Source organism: Oncorhynchus nerka, linkage group LG5 (assembly GCF_034236695.1).
Source record: "Oncorhynchus nerka isolate Pitt River linkage group LG5, Oner_Uvic_2.0, whole genome shotgun sequence".
NCBI classification, from domain to species: domain Eukaryota; kingdom Metazoa; phylum Chordata; class Actinopteri; order Salmoniformes; family Salmonidae; genus Oncorhynchus; species Oncorhynchus nerka.
Window position 1 is genome coordinate 34,702,899 of NC_088400.1, and position 17,068 is coordinate 34,719,966.

At 46.1% G+C, this 17,068-nt stretch overlaps 2 protein-coding genes across 2 annotated transcripts in view; one reads left to right on the top strand and one right to left on the bottom strand.

Moving 5' to 3' along the window:
• The window catches only part of LOC115129152 (uncharacterized), a 46,021-nt gene extending 33,522 nt beyond the window's left edge, over positions 1 to 12,499 (bottom strand). Inside the window, 1 exon segment of the mRNA XM_065018581.1 lies at positions 12,313 to 12,499. The gene's annotated coding sequence lies outside the window, so the exon portion shown is untranslated.
• A 496-nt stretch (positions 12,500 to 12,995) lies between these two features.
• Positions 12,996 to 13,965, top strand: LOC115129910 (mitochondrial import receptor subunit TOM5 homolog). Its single transcript, XM_029660706.2, has 2 exons — positions 12,996 to 13,271; positions 13,590 to 13,965. The coding sequence occupies exons 1-2, from the start codon at positions 13,151 to 13,153 to the stop codon at positions 13,622 to 13,624; spliced, it is 156 nt and encodes a 51-aa protein (XP_029516566.1). The 5' UTR covers positions 12,996 to 13,150; the 3' UTR covers positions 13,625 to 13,965.
• Positions 13,966 to 17,068: the final 3,103 nt, after the last annotated feature.

The following is a 17,068-nucleotide window of genomic DNA, read 5'->3' on the forward strand; positions in this document are numbered from 1 at the left end:
ACTCACACAGGGCTCCCGAAGAAGTGGATGTCGATTAAGGCAGCCCCCCACACCTTTCTAATTCAGAAGGTTTGGGTTAAATGCAGAAGACACATTTCAGTTGAATACATTCAGTTGGACAACTGACTAGGCTTCCCCCTTTCCCTTCCCCTTTCGTGAATAATGCATAGAGCTAATGCAGCTAGTTAGGCCTCCTATCTCCTCCAGACTCCTCTGACAACACATGCACCCACAGAGGAGCGATGGAAGGAGGAGAGGAAATAGAGAAAGAGGGGGGTGCAGGCGGTGCAGAGGGGTGGACTGCGGAGAGTAACAATAGAGAAGGGGGAGCAAGGGGTAGAGAATTGGCCAAGGGGGAGAAAGAGAAAAGGACAGGATATTGGAGGAGGTTGTAGTGAGGGGGAAAGAGCGAGAGAATTTTTAAAGAGGGTGAAGAGGGCAGCAGCACAGGGGGCGGAGAGAGAGAGAGAGAAATGTAGACGTCAAGAGAAGAGAAAGAGTTGAGAAAAGAACAGTGCAAGTGTTTTAGTGAGGAGAAAAAGCTGATCAGTACAGCATTTCTCTGCAAATTCAGTACAAACATAGCCCAGCGGCAGGCATTGATTTATGGTCAATCGTTAAATAAATAATAAAACAAACCTACATTCATTATTGCACTATTCATCTCATACTGTTCTTTCCCTGCAGCGTGATGGAAAACGGATGAAATGTACAAAATCAGGGGTGTTTTTTCCACTGGAGTAAATGTCTTGTAATAATGTGAGATCAGTACATAGACTTTACCCCACTTTAGAGCCACAGTCGGGATTTCCCTGTCTGTCTGTCTGTCTGTCTGTCTGTCTGTGGCTGGTGATAAATCTGCCCCTAATCTGGCTCTGAATCAACAGTAATCGTGACTGCTGTGTTTACAAATGTCTCCAAGCTGTCCACAAAATTCATCGGTACAGGTCTGTATGTCTGTGCTTTCTGTCTGTCTGTCTGGGCTTTCTGTCTGTCTGTCTGGGCTTTTTGTCTGTCTGTCTGTCTGTCTGGGCTTTCTGGGCCTTCTTTCTATCTTTCTCTTTGTCTCTCACTATCTCTCTGCTACTCTCCATCTTGACTGTCTACAGAAGTCATCAGTACAGTTGCTTAAAGTCTGTCTTTCTTTCTCTTTGTCTCTCACGTTGTGCCACTTTCACCATCTTGATCGTCATTAGTATAGCTTGTAGAATGTCCAAGCTTTCTTTCATTCCTTCAATCTCACTTCCGCTCTCTCTCTCTGCCACTCTCTCTCCGTCTCTCTCTCTTTGTATCTCTCTCTGCCACTCTCTCTCTGTCTCTCTCTCTCTCTCTGACACTTTCACCATCTTAGACTTTCCCTCTCTTAATATCACTCTCCTCTCACTCTCAACCATGGAACAATTACTTTGGATGAGCTTTGCTGTTTGCTAACCCACTCTGCATCTCTTGTCACACACTCTCTAGCTCTTATCTTCCAAGTTTGAATGAACAAACACACACACAGAGACACTACCTCTCTGTTTATCTTCCACCATCCTCTCTCTGTCTCCCTCTCTCTGAGAGGTAGTGTTAAAGGGGAGGCACTGATAGCTGGACAGGAAACAGAGTCTAGTTGAAATCCAATTAGGCATGCTAAGACAAGCCAGGCAGCGACCGGACCAACTGACAGTATAGTTCAGGAGAAATCTACAGTGGCTTGCGAAAGTATTCACCCCCTTGGCATTTTTCCTATTTTGTTGCCTTACAACCTGGAATTAAAATAGATTTTGGGGGGGTTTGTGTCATTTGATTTACACAGCATGCCTACCACTTTGAAGATGCAAAATATTTTTTTATTGTGAAACAAACAAGAAATAAGACAAAAAAACTGAAAACTAGAGCGTGCATAACTATTGACAAAAGTAAATACTTTGTAGAGCCACCTTTTGCAGCAATTACAGCTGCAAGTCTCTTGGTATGTGTCTGTAAGCTTGGCACATCTAGCCGCTGGGATTTTCCCCCATTCTTCAAGGCAAAACTGCTCCAGCTCCTTCAAGTTGGGTGGGTTCTGCTGATGTAGTAATCTTTAAGTCATACCACAGATTCTCAATTGGATTGAGGTCTGGGTTTTGACTAGGCCATTCCAAGACATTTAAATGTTTCCCCTTAAACCACTCAAGTGATGCTTTAGCAGTATGCTTAGGGTCATTGTCCTGCTGGAAGGTGAACCTCCGTCCCAGTCTCAAATCTCTTGAAGACTGAAACAGGTTTCCCTCAAGAATTTCCCTATATTTAGCACCATCCATCATTTCTTCAATTCTGACCAGTTTCCCAGTCTCTGCCGATGAAAAACATCCCAACAGCATGATGCTGCCACCACCATGCTTCACTGTGGGAATGGTGTTCTCGGGGTGATGAGAGGTTTTGGTTTGCGCCAGACATAGCGTTTTCCTGATGGCCAAAAAGCTCCATTTTAGTCTCATCTGACCAGAGTACCTTCTTCTATATGTTTGGGAAGTCTCCCACATGCCTTTTGGCAAACACCAAACATGTTTGCTTATTTTCTTCTGGCCACTCTTCTGTAAAGCCCAGCTCTGTGTACTGTCCGGCTTAAAGTGGTCCTATGGACAGATACTCCAATCTCCGCTGTGGAGCTCCTTCAGAGTTGTCTTAATCTCTTTGTTGCGTCTCTGATTAATGCCCTCCTTGCCTGGTCTGTGAGTTTTGGTGGGCGGCCCTCTCTTGGCAGGTTTGTTGTGGTGCCATATTCTTTACATGTTTGAATAATGGATTTAATGGTGCTCCGTGGGATGTTCAAAGTTTTTGATATTTTTTTACAACCCAAACCTGATCTGTACTTCTCCACAACTTTGTCCCTGACCTGTTTGGAGAGCTCCTTGGTCTTCATAGTGCTGCTTGCTTGGTGGTGCACCTTGCTTAGTGGTGTTGCAGACTCTGGGGCCTTTCAAAACAGGTGTATATATACTGAGATCATGTGACAGATCATGTGACACTTAGATTACACACAGGTGGAATTTATTTAACTATTTATGTGACTTCTGAAGGTAATTGGTTGCACCAGATCTTATTTAGGGGCTTCATAGCAAAGGTGGTGAATATATATGGACGCACCACTTTTCCGTTTTTTCTTTTTATATATTTTTTATTTTCACTTCACCAATTTTGGACTATTTTGTCTATGCCCATTATCCAAATAAAAATGAATTTAAATTACAGGTTGTAATGCAACAAAATAGGAAAAACGCCAAGGGGATTAATACTTTTGCAAGGCACTGTATCTTCAGAAAGGCCTGACAACGTCTTCTGAGGGTCCCACAGGTGGAGCTCCTACACCAGGCCCTGTCCTATTCTCCTGAGGGTCCCACAGGTGGAGCTCCTACACCAGGCCCTGTCCTATTCTCCTGAGGGTCCCACAGGTGGAGCTGCACAAACAGGCCCTGTCCTATTCTCCTAAGGGTCCCACATATGTGGAGCTATTTCACCAGGCTCTGTCCTATTTTCCTGAGGGTCCCACTGGTGGAGCTCCTACACCAGGCCCTTTACTATTCTCCTGAGGGTCCCACAGGTGGAGCTCCACAACCAGGCCCTGTCCTATTCTCCTGAGGGTCCCACAAGTGGAGCTCCTCCACCAGGCCCTTTCCCATTGACTGATATGATGGGGACTGACAGAAAGGCCTAATCGCATGGTCGGTGTTCTCAGCAGTAATAGATTTTAATATTTTATTATATTTATATATATTCTTTTTTTTACCCAGTTTTCTCCCCAATTCTGTGGTATCCAATTGGTAGTTACAGTCTTGTCTCATCGCTGCAACTCCCGTACGGACTCGGGAGAGGCAAAGGTCTAGAGCCGTGCATCCACGAAACACAACACAACCAAGCTGCACTGCTTCTCGACACAATGCCCACATAACCTGGAAGCCAGCCGCACCAATGTGTCAGAGGAAACACTGTGCACCTCGTGACTGTGTCAGCGTGCACAGTGCCCGGCCTGCCACAGGAGTCGCTAGTGCATGTTGGGACAAGGGCATCCCTGCCAGCCAAACCCTCCCCTAACCCGGACGACGCTGGGACAATTGTGCGCCGCCCCATGGGTCTCCCGGTCGCGGCTGGCTAAGTAATGGATTTAGCAATGAACTTGCAACAGACCCCTGTCATTCATATTGTAGACATAAAGAGGGAAGCAGGGAAACAGCCCTTCTGTGTAGTTTCTGAACTGCACACATCTACAACGGTACAACAATCTAGGCCGACATCAAGAGTCCTCTTTGCTAAACCTCTTTTTGGAGAACAACAGACTTGAGTCAAAGCATGCCACCCACCTTAAATACAGAAGATAATCCCTAAAAGTGGAGAAATCTCCATCCTTACAAACCTTGATTAACCTATCTAGCCTATCCTTAATACTTAATTAGCTTTTATATGCGGGAGAGTAGTGGTATATGTTCCAATCCAAACCCTTTCCTTGTGTGGCTGCAATGTGGCCTCGGTCTATGACCCAAAAAAAACAGGTATTTTTGCGGATCAACCAGTTGTCTGCTATTGACGTTTGAGGCCTAATTCTGCTAACCCCCTTCAGTAGGCCTGAGTCACCCAACGGGTATAGCTGCACCCCATGAGGAGGAGCACAGCGGGAGACAGATCTGTTCAGGACCTCAGTCTGACACCGAGTTACACCAGACCAAACCAGACCAAACCAGACCAGAACAGGAGAGGGGCTGTGCAGAGTACAAAACAACACAAACCAACACAGAAAGCCAGACGCTATATGGTTGTGTTATATAATATAATAATATGCATACAAAAAAGTCATAGAACTGTGCAAACAACCAAATAAATCATATCACTGAATATAAAAAATATACACTCCTCAAAAAAATAAAGGGAACACTTAAACAACACAATGTAACTCCAAGTCAATCACACTTCTGTGAAATCAAACTGTCCACTTAGGAAGCAACACTGATTGACAATAAATTTCACATGCTGTTGTGGACGCCGTGGAGAACATTCTGCTGCCTGCAACATCCTCCAGCATGACCGGTTTGGCGATGGGTCAGTCATGGTGTGGGGTGGCATTTCTTTGGGGGGCCGCACAGCCCTCCATGTGCTCGCCAGAGGTAGCCTGACTGCCATTAGGTACCGAGATGAGATCCTCAGACCCCTTGTGAGACCATATGCTGGTGCGGTTGGCCCTGGATTCCTCCTAATGCAAGACAATGCTAGACCTCATGTGGCTGGAGTGTGTCAGCAGTTCCTGCAAGAGGATGGCATTGATGCTATGGACTGGCCCGCCCGTTCCCCAGACCTGAATCCAATTGAGCACATCTGGGACATCATGTCTCTCTCCATCCACCAACGCCACGTTGCACCACAGACTGTCCAGGAGTTGGCGGATGCTTTAGTCCAGGTCTGGGAGGAGATGCCTCAGGAGACCATCCGTCACCTCATCAGGAGCATGCCCAGGCGTTGTAGGGAGGTCATACAGGCACGTGGAGGCCACACACACTACTGAGCCTCATTTTGACTTGTTTTAAGGACATTACATCAAAGTTGGATCAGCCTGTAGTGTGGTTTTCCACTTTAATTTGGAGTGTGACTCCAAATCCAGACCTCCATGGGTTGATACATTTGATTTCCATTGATAATTTGTGTGATTTTGTTGTCAGCACATTCAACTATGTAAAGAAAAAAAGTATTTAATAAGAATATTTCATTCATTCAGATCTAGGATGTGTTATTTTAGTGTTCCCTTTATTTTTTTGAGCAGTGTACATGAATGAACGAATGAATGTAATATATGATGATGAATGTAACGGTGTACTCCTGTTGTCTATTCCCCAGGCGCGCTCCGTTGCATTGTTGTTTGTTTGGTTGGCGATGTTCCCGCTTCCGTTCCCCTTCCTTCCAGACCCAATCAAATCTACCGCTCCGTCCTGCGTTCCCCCCGTCAGCTCATTAGCATTATTACAACCAGGGGGAGACTGAAGTCCCCAATGCACTATTAAATACTAGGCCACTGGAAGATTAATTGTCTGCTGTGTTCCAGTTATCTGGGGTTTTGATCGGGTCAGAGTCAGAGAGACGACTACCTGGGTACTTGGGGTCACTATCTGTCTGCGGAAGAAGGTGAAGAGATTGGGACATTAGTAGGTGGATGGAAATCATACTCCAGTCCAAATCAACCTCTTGTCCTTAACCCGGTTTAAGCCCTTTCTGTAAAAGGGTGTGATCTCAAAGCATGGTTTTAAACAATATGACAACAGCTGAGATGGAATTGTCTCCATATTGCTTACACCTATCCAATCCTTCACAAGTGCCAAGGGATAGGAACTAGGGGTTGATTTGGGATTGTGCAAATCTAGGATGAGTGACCTCTGCCTCTCTTATGTCTAGACCAGACATTTTTACATGTTCATAGATCATGGTGCTGTTATGTCTGGAAGGGACTCTACAATTTAGAGCGGATTTTTCATGTACAGTATGTCCCAATGCTGGTCCATTGGCCATCCCAATTGGCCATCCCTTTTTTTATGTATATTTCAGAAATTGTTCTGATTTTATTTTTATATAATTTGGTTGAAATGATACAACCTCACGTTCCTATTCAAATTGTTGGGAGGGGCAAAAGGCCCAGCCATTAAATGGATTAGTGTTAGGAGAAAAAATAATTGACGACCCGACAGTCAGTATCTGCCAAAATGTGTCTGGGGCACTGCACAATATAGATCTACAGTAATGTCTTAATGACCACCATTATTGATTGGACTGATGATCGATTGGCTGACCAATTGGTTAGACCAATCTGTCTCCCCAACAGTAGGACCTGAGCCACAGGACCATGGTCCATGCTATAGGATCCTTGGGACGTCCCTACCCCATTATAGTCGTTAAGGTTAGGGTTAGGTAAGGGTTGTGGTTAAGGTTAGGATAGGATAGGAATTAAGGTTAGGGTTTAGGGTAGGGACGTCCCAAGGATCCGGGGATTGCATTGACCATGCCTCAGGACTACTTGGCCTGACAACTCCCAGCTGTCTCTGTCCCCAGTCCACCTGGTCGTGCTGCCGATCCAGGTCTGCTTCTTTGCCTGCGGCTATGGAACTAGCTTGTCCCGGAACTGCTGTTGGCCTGACGACTCCTGTCTGTTGGTTATGAAAACTGTTTCACCAAACACACTGCTTTGTTAAAAAATTGGCTGGTTTCAACTCTTTCTCTCTCTCTCTCTCTCCTCTCTCGCTCTTTCTATCGCTCTCTCTCTGAACCTCTTGCAAGAAAGGCTTATCACTGTCCTAGCCACCGTGCTTCTACATCTGCATTGCTTGCTGTTTGGAGTTTTAGGCTGGGTTTCTGTATAGCACTTTGTGACATTGGCAGATGTGAAATGGGCGATATAAAATGCATGTGATTGATTGACCAGCACACAACTCAAACTGCCCTAGAGACAACAAAAATTAAATGACACCCTATTCCCCACATAGTGCACTGCGTTTGACCCCTAGTCCATATGGCTTGGGTAAAAAATGGTGTGCTATGTAGGGAATAGGCTGTAATTTTAGATGTGAAGATAGCAGTAAGAACACTCAGTAAGGCAGGCAGGCAGGCAGGCAGGCAGGCAGACAGACAGACAGACAGACAGACAGACAGACAGACAGACAGACAGACAGACAGACAGACAGACAGACAGACAGACAGACAGACAGGGAGAGAGGCAGGGAGAGAGGCAGGGAGAGAGGCAGGGAGAGAGGCAGGGAGGCAGGCAAGTAAGAAGATAGATAGGCAGGCACGCAGTTAGGCAGGTAGGTAGACAGGCAGGAAGGGAGGGAGGCAGTTAGGCAGATAAGTAGGCAGATAGACAGGCAGGCATGTCGTTTGGTAGTCAGGCAGTTAGGCATGGAGACAGGCAGGCAGGCATGCAGGGACACAGCTAATCTTTCCTGATGTGCAAGTCCTGCCATTCCTCTTGCATTTCTCTGGTGGCTGGGTAAACTCAGAACAACAGCTCTGATTGTTTGATGAACTCAGAGCAACAGCTCTGATGGCTGGATGAACTCAGGGCAACTGCTCTGGTGGCTGGATGAACTCAGAGCAACAGCTCTGGTGGCTGTGTGAACTCAGAACAACAGCTCTGGTGGCTGGATGAACTCAGAGCAACAGCTCTGATGGCTGGATGAACTCAGAACAACAGCTCTGGTGGCTGTATGAACTCAGAGCAACAGCTCTGGTGGCTGGATGAACTCAGAGCAACAGCTCTGGTGGCTGGATGAACTCAGACAACAGCTCTGGTGGTTGGATGAACTCAGAGCAACAGCTCTGGTGGCTGTGTGAACTCAGAACAACAGCTCTGGTGGCTGTATGAACTCAGAGCAACAGCTCTCGTGGCTGTGTGAACTCAGAACAACAGCTCTGCTGGCTGGATGAACTCAGAGCAACAGCTCTGGTGGCTGGATTAACTCAGAGCAACAGCTCTGGTGGCTGGATGAACTCAGAACAACAGCTCTGATGGCTGGATGAACTCAGAGCAACAGCTCTGGTGGCTGGATGAACTCAGGGCAACAGCTCTGGTGGCTGGATGAACTCAGAGCAACAGCTCTGATGGCTGGATGAACTCAGGGCAACAGCTCTGGTGGCTGGATGAACTCAGGGCAACAGCTCTGGTGGCTGGATGAACTCAGAGCAACAGCTCTGGTGGCTGGGTGAACTCAGGGCAACAGCTCTGGTGGCTGGGTGAACTCAGAACAACAGCTCTGGTGGCTGGGTGAACTCAGAGCAACAGCTCTGGTGGCTGGATGAACTCAGAACAACAGCTCTGGTGGCTGGGTGAACTCAGAACAACGGCTCTGATGGCTGGATGAACTCAGGGCAACAGCTCTGGTGGCTGGATGAACTCAGAGCAACAGCTCTGGTGGCTGTATGAACTCAGAGGAACAGCTCTGGTGGCTGGATGAACTCAGAGCAACAGCTCTGGTGGCTGGATGAACTCAGAGCAACAGCTCTGGTGGCTGGATGAACTCAGAGCAACAGCTCTGGTGGCTGTGTGAACTCAGAACAACAGCTCTGGTGGCTGTATGAACTCAGAGCAACAGCTCTGATTGTTTGATGAACTCAGAGCAACAGCTCTGATGGCTGGATGAACTCAGGGCAACTGCTCTGGTGGCTGGATGAACTCAGAGCAACAGCTCTGGTGGCTGTGTGAACTCAGAACAACAGCTCTGGTGGCTGGATGAACTCAGAGCAACAGCTCTGATGGCTGGATGAACTCAGAACAACAGCTCTGGTGGCTGTATGAACTCAGAGCAACAGCTCTGGTGGCTGTATGAACTCAGAGCAACAGCTCTGGTGGCTGGATGAACTCAGAGCAACAGCTCTGGTGGCTGTATGAACTCAGAGCAACAGCTCTGCTGGCTGGATGAACTCAGAGCAACAGCTCTCGTGGCTGTGTGAACTCAGAACAACAGCTCTGCTGGCTGGATGAACTCAGAGCAACAGCTCTGATTGTTTGATGAACTCAGAGCAACAGCTCTGATGGCTGGATGAACTCAGGGCAACTGCTCTGGTGGCTGGATGAACTCAGAGCAACAGCTCTGGTGGCTGTGTGAACTCAGAACAACAGCTCTGGTGGCTGGATGAACTCAGAGCAACAGCTCTGATGGCTGGATGAACTCAGAACAACAGCTCTGGTGGCTGTATGAACTCAGAGCAACAGCTCTGGTGGCTGTATGAACTCAGAGCAACAGCTCTGGTGGCTGGATGAACTCAGAGCAACAGCTCTGGTGGCTGTATGAACTCAGAGCAACAGCTCTGCTGGCTGGATGAACTCAGAGCAACAGCTCTCGTGGCTGTGTGAACTCAGAACAACAGCTCTGCTGGCTGGATGAACTCAGAGCAACAGCTCTGGTGGCTGGATTAACTCAGAGCAACAGCTCTGGTGGCTGGATGAACTCAGGGCAACAGCTCTGGTGGCTGGATGAACTCAGAGCAACAGCTCTGATGGCTGGATGAACTCAGGGCAACAGCTCTGGTGGCTGGATGAACTCAGAACAACAGCTCTGATGGCTGGATGAACTCAGAGCAACAGCTCTGGTGGCTGGATGAACTCAGGGCAACAGCTCTGGTGGCTGGATGAACTCAGAGCAACAGCTCTGATGGCTGGATGAACTCAGGGCAACAGCTCTGGTGGCTGGATGAACTCAGGGCAACAGCTCTGGTGGCTGGATGAACTCAGAGCAACAGCTCTGGTGGCTGGGTGAACTCAGGGCAACAGCTCTGGTGGCTGGGTGAACTCAGAACAACAGCTCTGGTGGCTGGGTGAACTCAGAACAACAGCTCTGGTGGCTGGATGAACTCAGAGCAACAGCTCTGGTGGCTGGATGAACTCAGAGCAACAGCTCTGGTGGCTGGATGAACTCAGAGCAACAGCTCTGGTGGCTGTGTGAACTCAGAACAACAGCTCTGGTGGCTGTATGAACTCAGAGCAACAGCTCTGGTGGCTGGGTGAACTCAGGGCAACAGCTCTGGTGGCTGGGTGAACTCAGGGCAACAGCTCTGGTGCCTGGATGAACTCAGAGCAACGGCTCTGATGGCTGGATGAACTCAGGGCAACAGCTCTGGTGGCTGGGTGAACTCAGGGCAACAGCTCTGATGGCTGGATGAACTCAGGGCAACAGCTCTGGTGGCTGGGTGAACTCAGGGCAACAGCTCTGGTGGCTGGGTGAACTCAGGGCAACAGCTCTGGTAGCTGGATGAACTCAGAGCAACAGCTCCATCACATGTTCTAGCATACATCCCTAAGTCATCATGCAGCACTGGCATAGCAGCACAGGCAAAGCACACACACACACACACACACTTATGCTCATACAACCAAGTGTGCACACTCACAATGCGGGGCAGGTGCTCAAACTGAGAGAAAAAAAGTTACATGAGAGAAAGATAAAATAAAATTAAAGGTCATTAATTGTAAATAAAAATGCCACCATTCAAAAGGGCACATTTTTTCATATGAGGGCAAAGGGACAGGTGCTCCAGCACCCCTCAAGCTCTATCTGGGCACGTGCCTGCAAACACATACACACAGATGGCATCGCATGCGCACAATCACACACACTGAGGAGTCACGCCCATAAGGCAGCACAAGACCAGACCGACAACCGTCCATGTGTGAGATGATGTGGGCTATGTGTGTCGGTGTGGGAGTGTAGGAACGCGGTAGTCCTACATATTTATATGTGAACATAGAAAGTGATCATTTTCTGTGACATTAAATACATATTCTCATGGGCAGCATGTACATTTTAGGTACAGCACATGTCTGGCCTATATACAATCATAATCAGTGGTCATATTAAATCATGTCATGAATTAAATAAAGGACCCAGAAAGGCTAAGTGCATTGTTTCGGTCTAGTTGTGTTGCGATCTTCTTGCTTGTCACCGCATTGAAAACAGAATGAACGTCGCATTTTCACAAACCTATGGAGACGCGCATGAGGAATAAGGCTGTTTCTGTGTCTCTTCACACCTCGTCGACGCCCATTGATAACAACAAGACATTGGCCATTTACTATAAAGGCGTTTTACACCACCACTAGAGACACCTGTCATCAGCGCTGGATCTACTACTCTCATTCAATTTCTACTATCGCCATTTGCATTAAGTGACAGAAATGTAATGTTGCACAGAATTCCATTGGCTGCGTATTAGCCATGCAAAATGCATGTGTTGAGTATCCTAGATGGATGAGGATAGGTATGAACGAATGACAAAATAACTACGACCATAGCCACAAATGCATGGGGTAACAGTGGGCTGCTCAGCATGCAATAAAACGAAACACAGAATAGAATAACAATAGCCCATCGCGCAATAGTTGTCCACCTAATTCATATGCAATTTTCTCTACGTCGATATAAAATATTTAAATGTGTTATAACTCAGATATATCTGTGTATTATACTGTGTTGATATTTCATAGTTCACCCTCCAGGATCAACACTAACCCGAGATATAATTGGTGACAGCAATCCGGCCAGATTAGCCCGTAAACAAAGAAAAAAAAGGTCCGTCTTTTGTACGATAGTCCTAATCCGATTAAGATCTCTCTACCCATCTCCGAAACAGGGGCACGTGGACCCGCATGAGGTCCAAATCCTGCAGATAGAATAGATATTTTGTTTCTATGTGAAAAATATCGCACCAGATTCTTGCAATCAGTGCAAGGTGCACGCAGAAACATATACCCACCAGCTCCTTCAGCATCCGTCCAGACAGTTTGACAATAAAGAGGAGAATAAAATCACGAAAAAACTAACTCACCTCGTGTTCTAAAGAAAAAGACGGACCGGCGTTGTGGATCCGGAGGGTCAAATTAAGTGATTGAAGAGAGAGAGCAGACAGAATAGTTTGTCAGAATCGGTAGAATCCGTGTCCGGACGGTGTGGCGCGCGTGGGGGTTTAGGCTGGATGCTGTCATCGTATTGGGATTGCTCTCGACCGCTTAATCCCCGGTCCTGAGCTCAGAAATAACCCATCCCCTCCCTCCCTTCGTCTTCTCCTCCCTTTATTTTCTCAGCCTCTCCTTCACATTCATCATTGTTCGCTCCCTCTCGGTCTGTTTTGAAGACCCCCCTCACAACGCCAGTTTGATTGAAGGCGAGGGAGATCATGATTAACATTAAAACGTTCAATAAATATGATATTACTGTATTAATAGAAGTGTGTGTGTGGGGGGGGGGGGTCGTCAACAAATTATAATTACAATATATTGTAGTTTAATAAGCAATCATATAAAACAAACATAAAATATAATATTACATTTTTATTGACATTGTTATTCGTCTCTACATATATATTTTAAACAGACTTATACTTAGATAAATTGGAAAGTCTTGAGTTAGTAGAAATTCCTCAGAAATAAATGTGTATAGTTTTGCCCTTCGCCTATCGTAGAGTTTGTACCTCTACGGCCATTTCATTTACAGTAATCCTTCAAGCGTAATTTCCGGTTTAAACAGTCACATTTCCGCCATCAAACACGCCGGTACTGAGAATCAAACGAAAGAGCAAGCGTAACACAAATTTGCAGGGAAATCGCAGCCATAAAATCACAACCAGCGCAGGGGTTGGGTGTAAAACCTTCACAGACCACGGAGAGATGTTTAAACTCGAGGGGTTAGGGCCGAAAATGGACCCAGAGGCGATGAAGAAAAAGATGCGACAGGACGTCATCTCGTCCGTGCGCAATTTCCTAATCTATATTGCCCTTCTCAGAGCCAGTAAGTATCGGCCTTCACATTCCTCTCGGTTTGCACATTATCTCACAATATATTGTGTAATGCATGTGTCACCCAACTGGTCAGTGCTCTGACCAGAGAATGTACACAGAATCAATGACCACCAGACATGACCCTCCACAGATCATCCAGCAGGTAGTGACCCCAAAAATTGGTTCCCCTCTTTTGAAAGGGAGCCAACTGTGCATGAAAATTAATGGCCATTAATTTAGATAGCATCCCCGAGGTCTTCAATAGCACTTTTGACTGTAAACAATGGCACAATCAAAAGTTAACATTTATGTATAATTTACTCCACAGCTCCATATATTTTGAAGAAATTGGACAGCATTTGAGACCATCTACCTCTACAGTATTCCCACACTCCATTTACTGCATCAAGCACAATGGACATAACGATGACAGGGGAACAAAGGGACGAGTGGCGAGCTAAATACCATCATATGGATCCTATATGGAATACTTATTTATAGGCTTCAATGAAGACAGTGCGTTGTGTCCCACATAGCACTTGAACACTGAGTAGTTGTCAGTTATAGTTTTCAAGATGTCCTCTGTTTTTGTTTACGGTTAGTGCTCAGTAACAGAAAAACATCTGATTGCATTTTGGTTTTGAGTGATACTGTACCTCCATTTGCAATGGTCCCTATCAATAAATGAGAGTGTTGTAATTGAACGTTTGAATTTTGTTGGTCATGCGGATCGCCTGCAATAAAGGGAAGACATGTTTAAATATGGATTGGATGTTCATATCATCAGGTATACCTAAATGTCTCCTGAAAAAGCAATGTCCAAACTGTCAAAAAAAACTTTAAGAACTATAATTTATGGGTTTTGATTTGAAGATATTCAGTGGATCCTAAGGTATACACTATTCTGCAAAAAGGTGGTAGAGGGCATTATGTCAGATTTGCTACACACAGATTATTACTTGCCCCCTGGACTCCACATCATAAAGATACACAGTATATATACTGAACACAAATATAAACACAACATGTAAAGAAGTGTTGGTCCCATTTTCCATGAGCTGAAATAAAAGATCTCAGATATTTTCCATACACACAAAAAGCTTATTTCTCACATTTTGTGCTCAAATTTGTTTACATCCCTGTAGGGTGAGCATTTCTCCTTTGCCAAGGCAATCCATCCATCTGAAAGGTGTGGTATATCAAGAAGCTGATTAAACAGCATGATCATTACACAGGTGCACCTTGTGCTGGGGACAATAACAGGCCACTCTAAAATGTGCAGTTTTGTCACACAACACAATGTCACAGATGTCTCAAGTTTTGAGGGAGTGTGAAATTGGCATGCTGACAGCAGGAATGTCCAACCGAGCTGTTGCCAGAGAATTGAATGTTAATTTTTCTACCATAAACCGCCTCCAATGTCCTTTTATTGAATTTGGCAGTACATCCAACCGGCCTCAAAACCGCAGACCACGTGTAACCACGCCAGCCCAGGAACACCACATCCAGCTTCTTCACCTGTGGGATTGTCTGAGGAGGGAGAGGGAGGCGGTGCTGAGGAGTATTTCTGCCTGTAATAAAGCCCTTTTGTGAGGAAAAACTCCTGATTGGCTGGGCCTGGCTCCCAAGTGGGTGGGCATGGCTGCACCCATGCCCAGTCATGTGAAATGCATAAATTAGGGCCTAATGTATTTATTTAAATGGACTGATTTCCTTCTATGAAGTGTATCTTAGTAAAATCTTTGAAATTGTTGCATGTTTATATTTTTGTTCAGTATAGTGCGGAAGTAAAGCAGTCGGAAGTAAAGCAGTCGTCCATTACCTGAATATCCCACAATGGGGGCGCTCTTGTCCTGTTTTTGAGGAGTACATCAGCATTCGGATCATAAAGTTGACGATTTCAAATGTTTTTTTTTCTTTATTCAGATAATGTGGCATAATATTGTCTGATATATATATATAATAGTTGACGGATGGGATGCATATACGAATGAAGAGTGTGGTTATATATTTTACCTCTTTGGGATGTCATTCGAAAACATAATGTTAACTTTCACTGATATGCGCATGACACACAGCTGTACATTTTAATGAAACATGGTGAAGCCCCAAAATTGCCCTCGCTAGAAGCATGTTTTTCAGACATAAGGAGATGGATGGCTGCAAACTTTCTACTTTTAAACTCGGACAAAACAGAGATGCTTGTTCTAGGTCCCAAGAAACAAAGAGATCTTCTGTTGAATCTGACAATTAATCTTAATGGTTGTACAGTCGTCTCAAATAAAACTGTGAAGGACCTCGGCGTTACTCTGGACCCTGATCTCTCTTTTGAAGAACATATCAAGACTGTTTCAAGGACAGCTTTTTCCCATCTATGTAGCATTGCAAAAATCAGAAACTTTCTGTCCAAAAAGGATGCAGAAAAATTAATCCATGCTTTTGTCACTTCTAGGTTAGACTACTGCAATGCTCTACTTTCCGGCTACCCGGATAAAGCACTAAATAAACTTCAGTTAGTGCTAAATACGGCTGCTAGAATCCTGACTAGAACCCAAAAATGTGATCATATTACTCCAGTGCTAGCCTCCCTACACTGGCTTCCTGTCAAGGCAAGGGCTGATTTCAAGGTTTTACTGCTACCCTACAAAGCATTACATGGGTTTGCTCCTACCTATCTCTCTGATTTGGTCCTGCCGTACATACCTACGTGTACGCTACGGTCACAAGACGCAGGCCTCCTAATTGTCCCCAGAATTTCTAAGCAAACAGCTGGAGGCAGGGCTTTCTCCTATAGAGCTCCATTTTTATGGAATAGTCTGCCTACCCATGTGAGAGACGCAAACTCGGTCTCAACCTTTAAGTCTGTACTGAAGACTCATCTCTTCAGTGGGTCATATGATTGAGTGTAGTCTGGGTCAGGAGTGTGAAGGTGAACGGAAAGGCTCTGGAGCAACGAACCGCCCTTGCTGTCTCTGCCTGGCCGGTTCCCCTCTTTCCACTGGGATTCTCTGCCTCTAACCCTATTACAGGGGCTGAGTCACTGGCTTACTAGGGCTCTTTCATACCGTCCCTAGGAGGGGTACGTCACTTGAGTGGGTTGAGTCACTGATGTGATCTTCCTGTCTGGGTTGGCGCCCCCCCTTGGGTTGTGCCGTGGCGGAAATCTTTGTGGGCTATACTCGGCCTTGTCTCAGGATGGTAAGTTGGTGGTTGAAGATATCCCTCTAGTGGTGTGGGGGCTGTGCTTTGGCAAAGTGGGTGGGGTTATATCCTTCCTGTTTGGCCCTGTCCGGGGGTGTCATCGGATGGGGCCACAGTGTCTCCTGACCCCTCCTGTCTCAGCCTCCAGTATTTATGCTGCAGTAGTTTATGTGTCGGGGGGCTAGGGTCAGTTTGTTATATCTAGAGTACTTCTCTTGTCCTATCCGGTGTCCTGTGTGAATTTAAGTATGCTCTCTCTAATTCTCTCTTTCTTTCTCTCTCTCGGAGGACCTGAGCCCTAGGACCATGCCTCAGGACTACCTGACATGATGACTCCTTGCTGTCCGCAGTCCACCCGGCCGTGCTGCTGCTCCAGTTTCAACTGTTCTGCCTGCGATTATTATTATTTGACCATGCTGGTCATTTATGAACATTTGAACATCTTGGCCATGTTCTGTTATAATCTCCACCCGGCACAGCCAGAAGAGGACTGGCCACCCCACATAGCCTGGTTCCTCTCTAGGTTTCTTCCTAGGTTTGGGCCTTTCTAGGGAGTTTTTCCTAGCCACCGTGCTTCTACACCTGCAGTGCTTGCTGTTTGGGGTT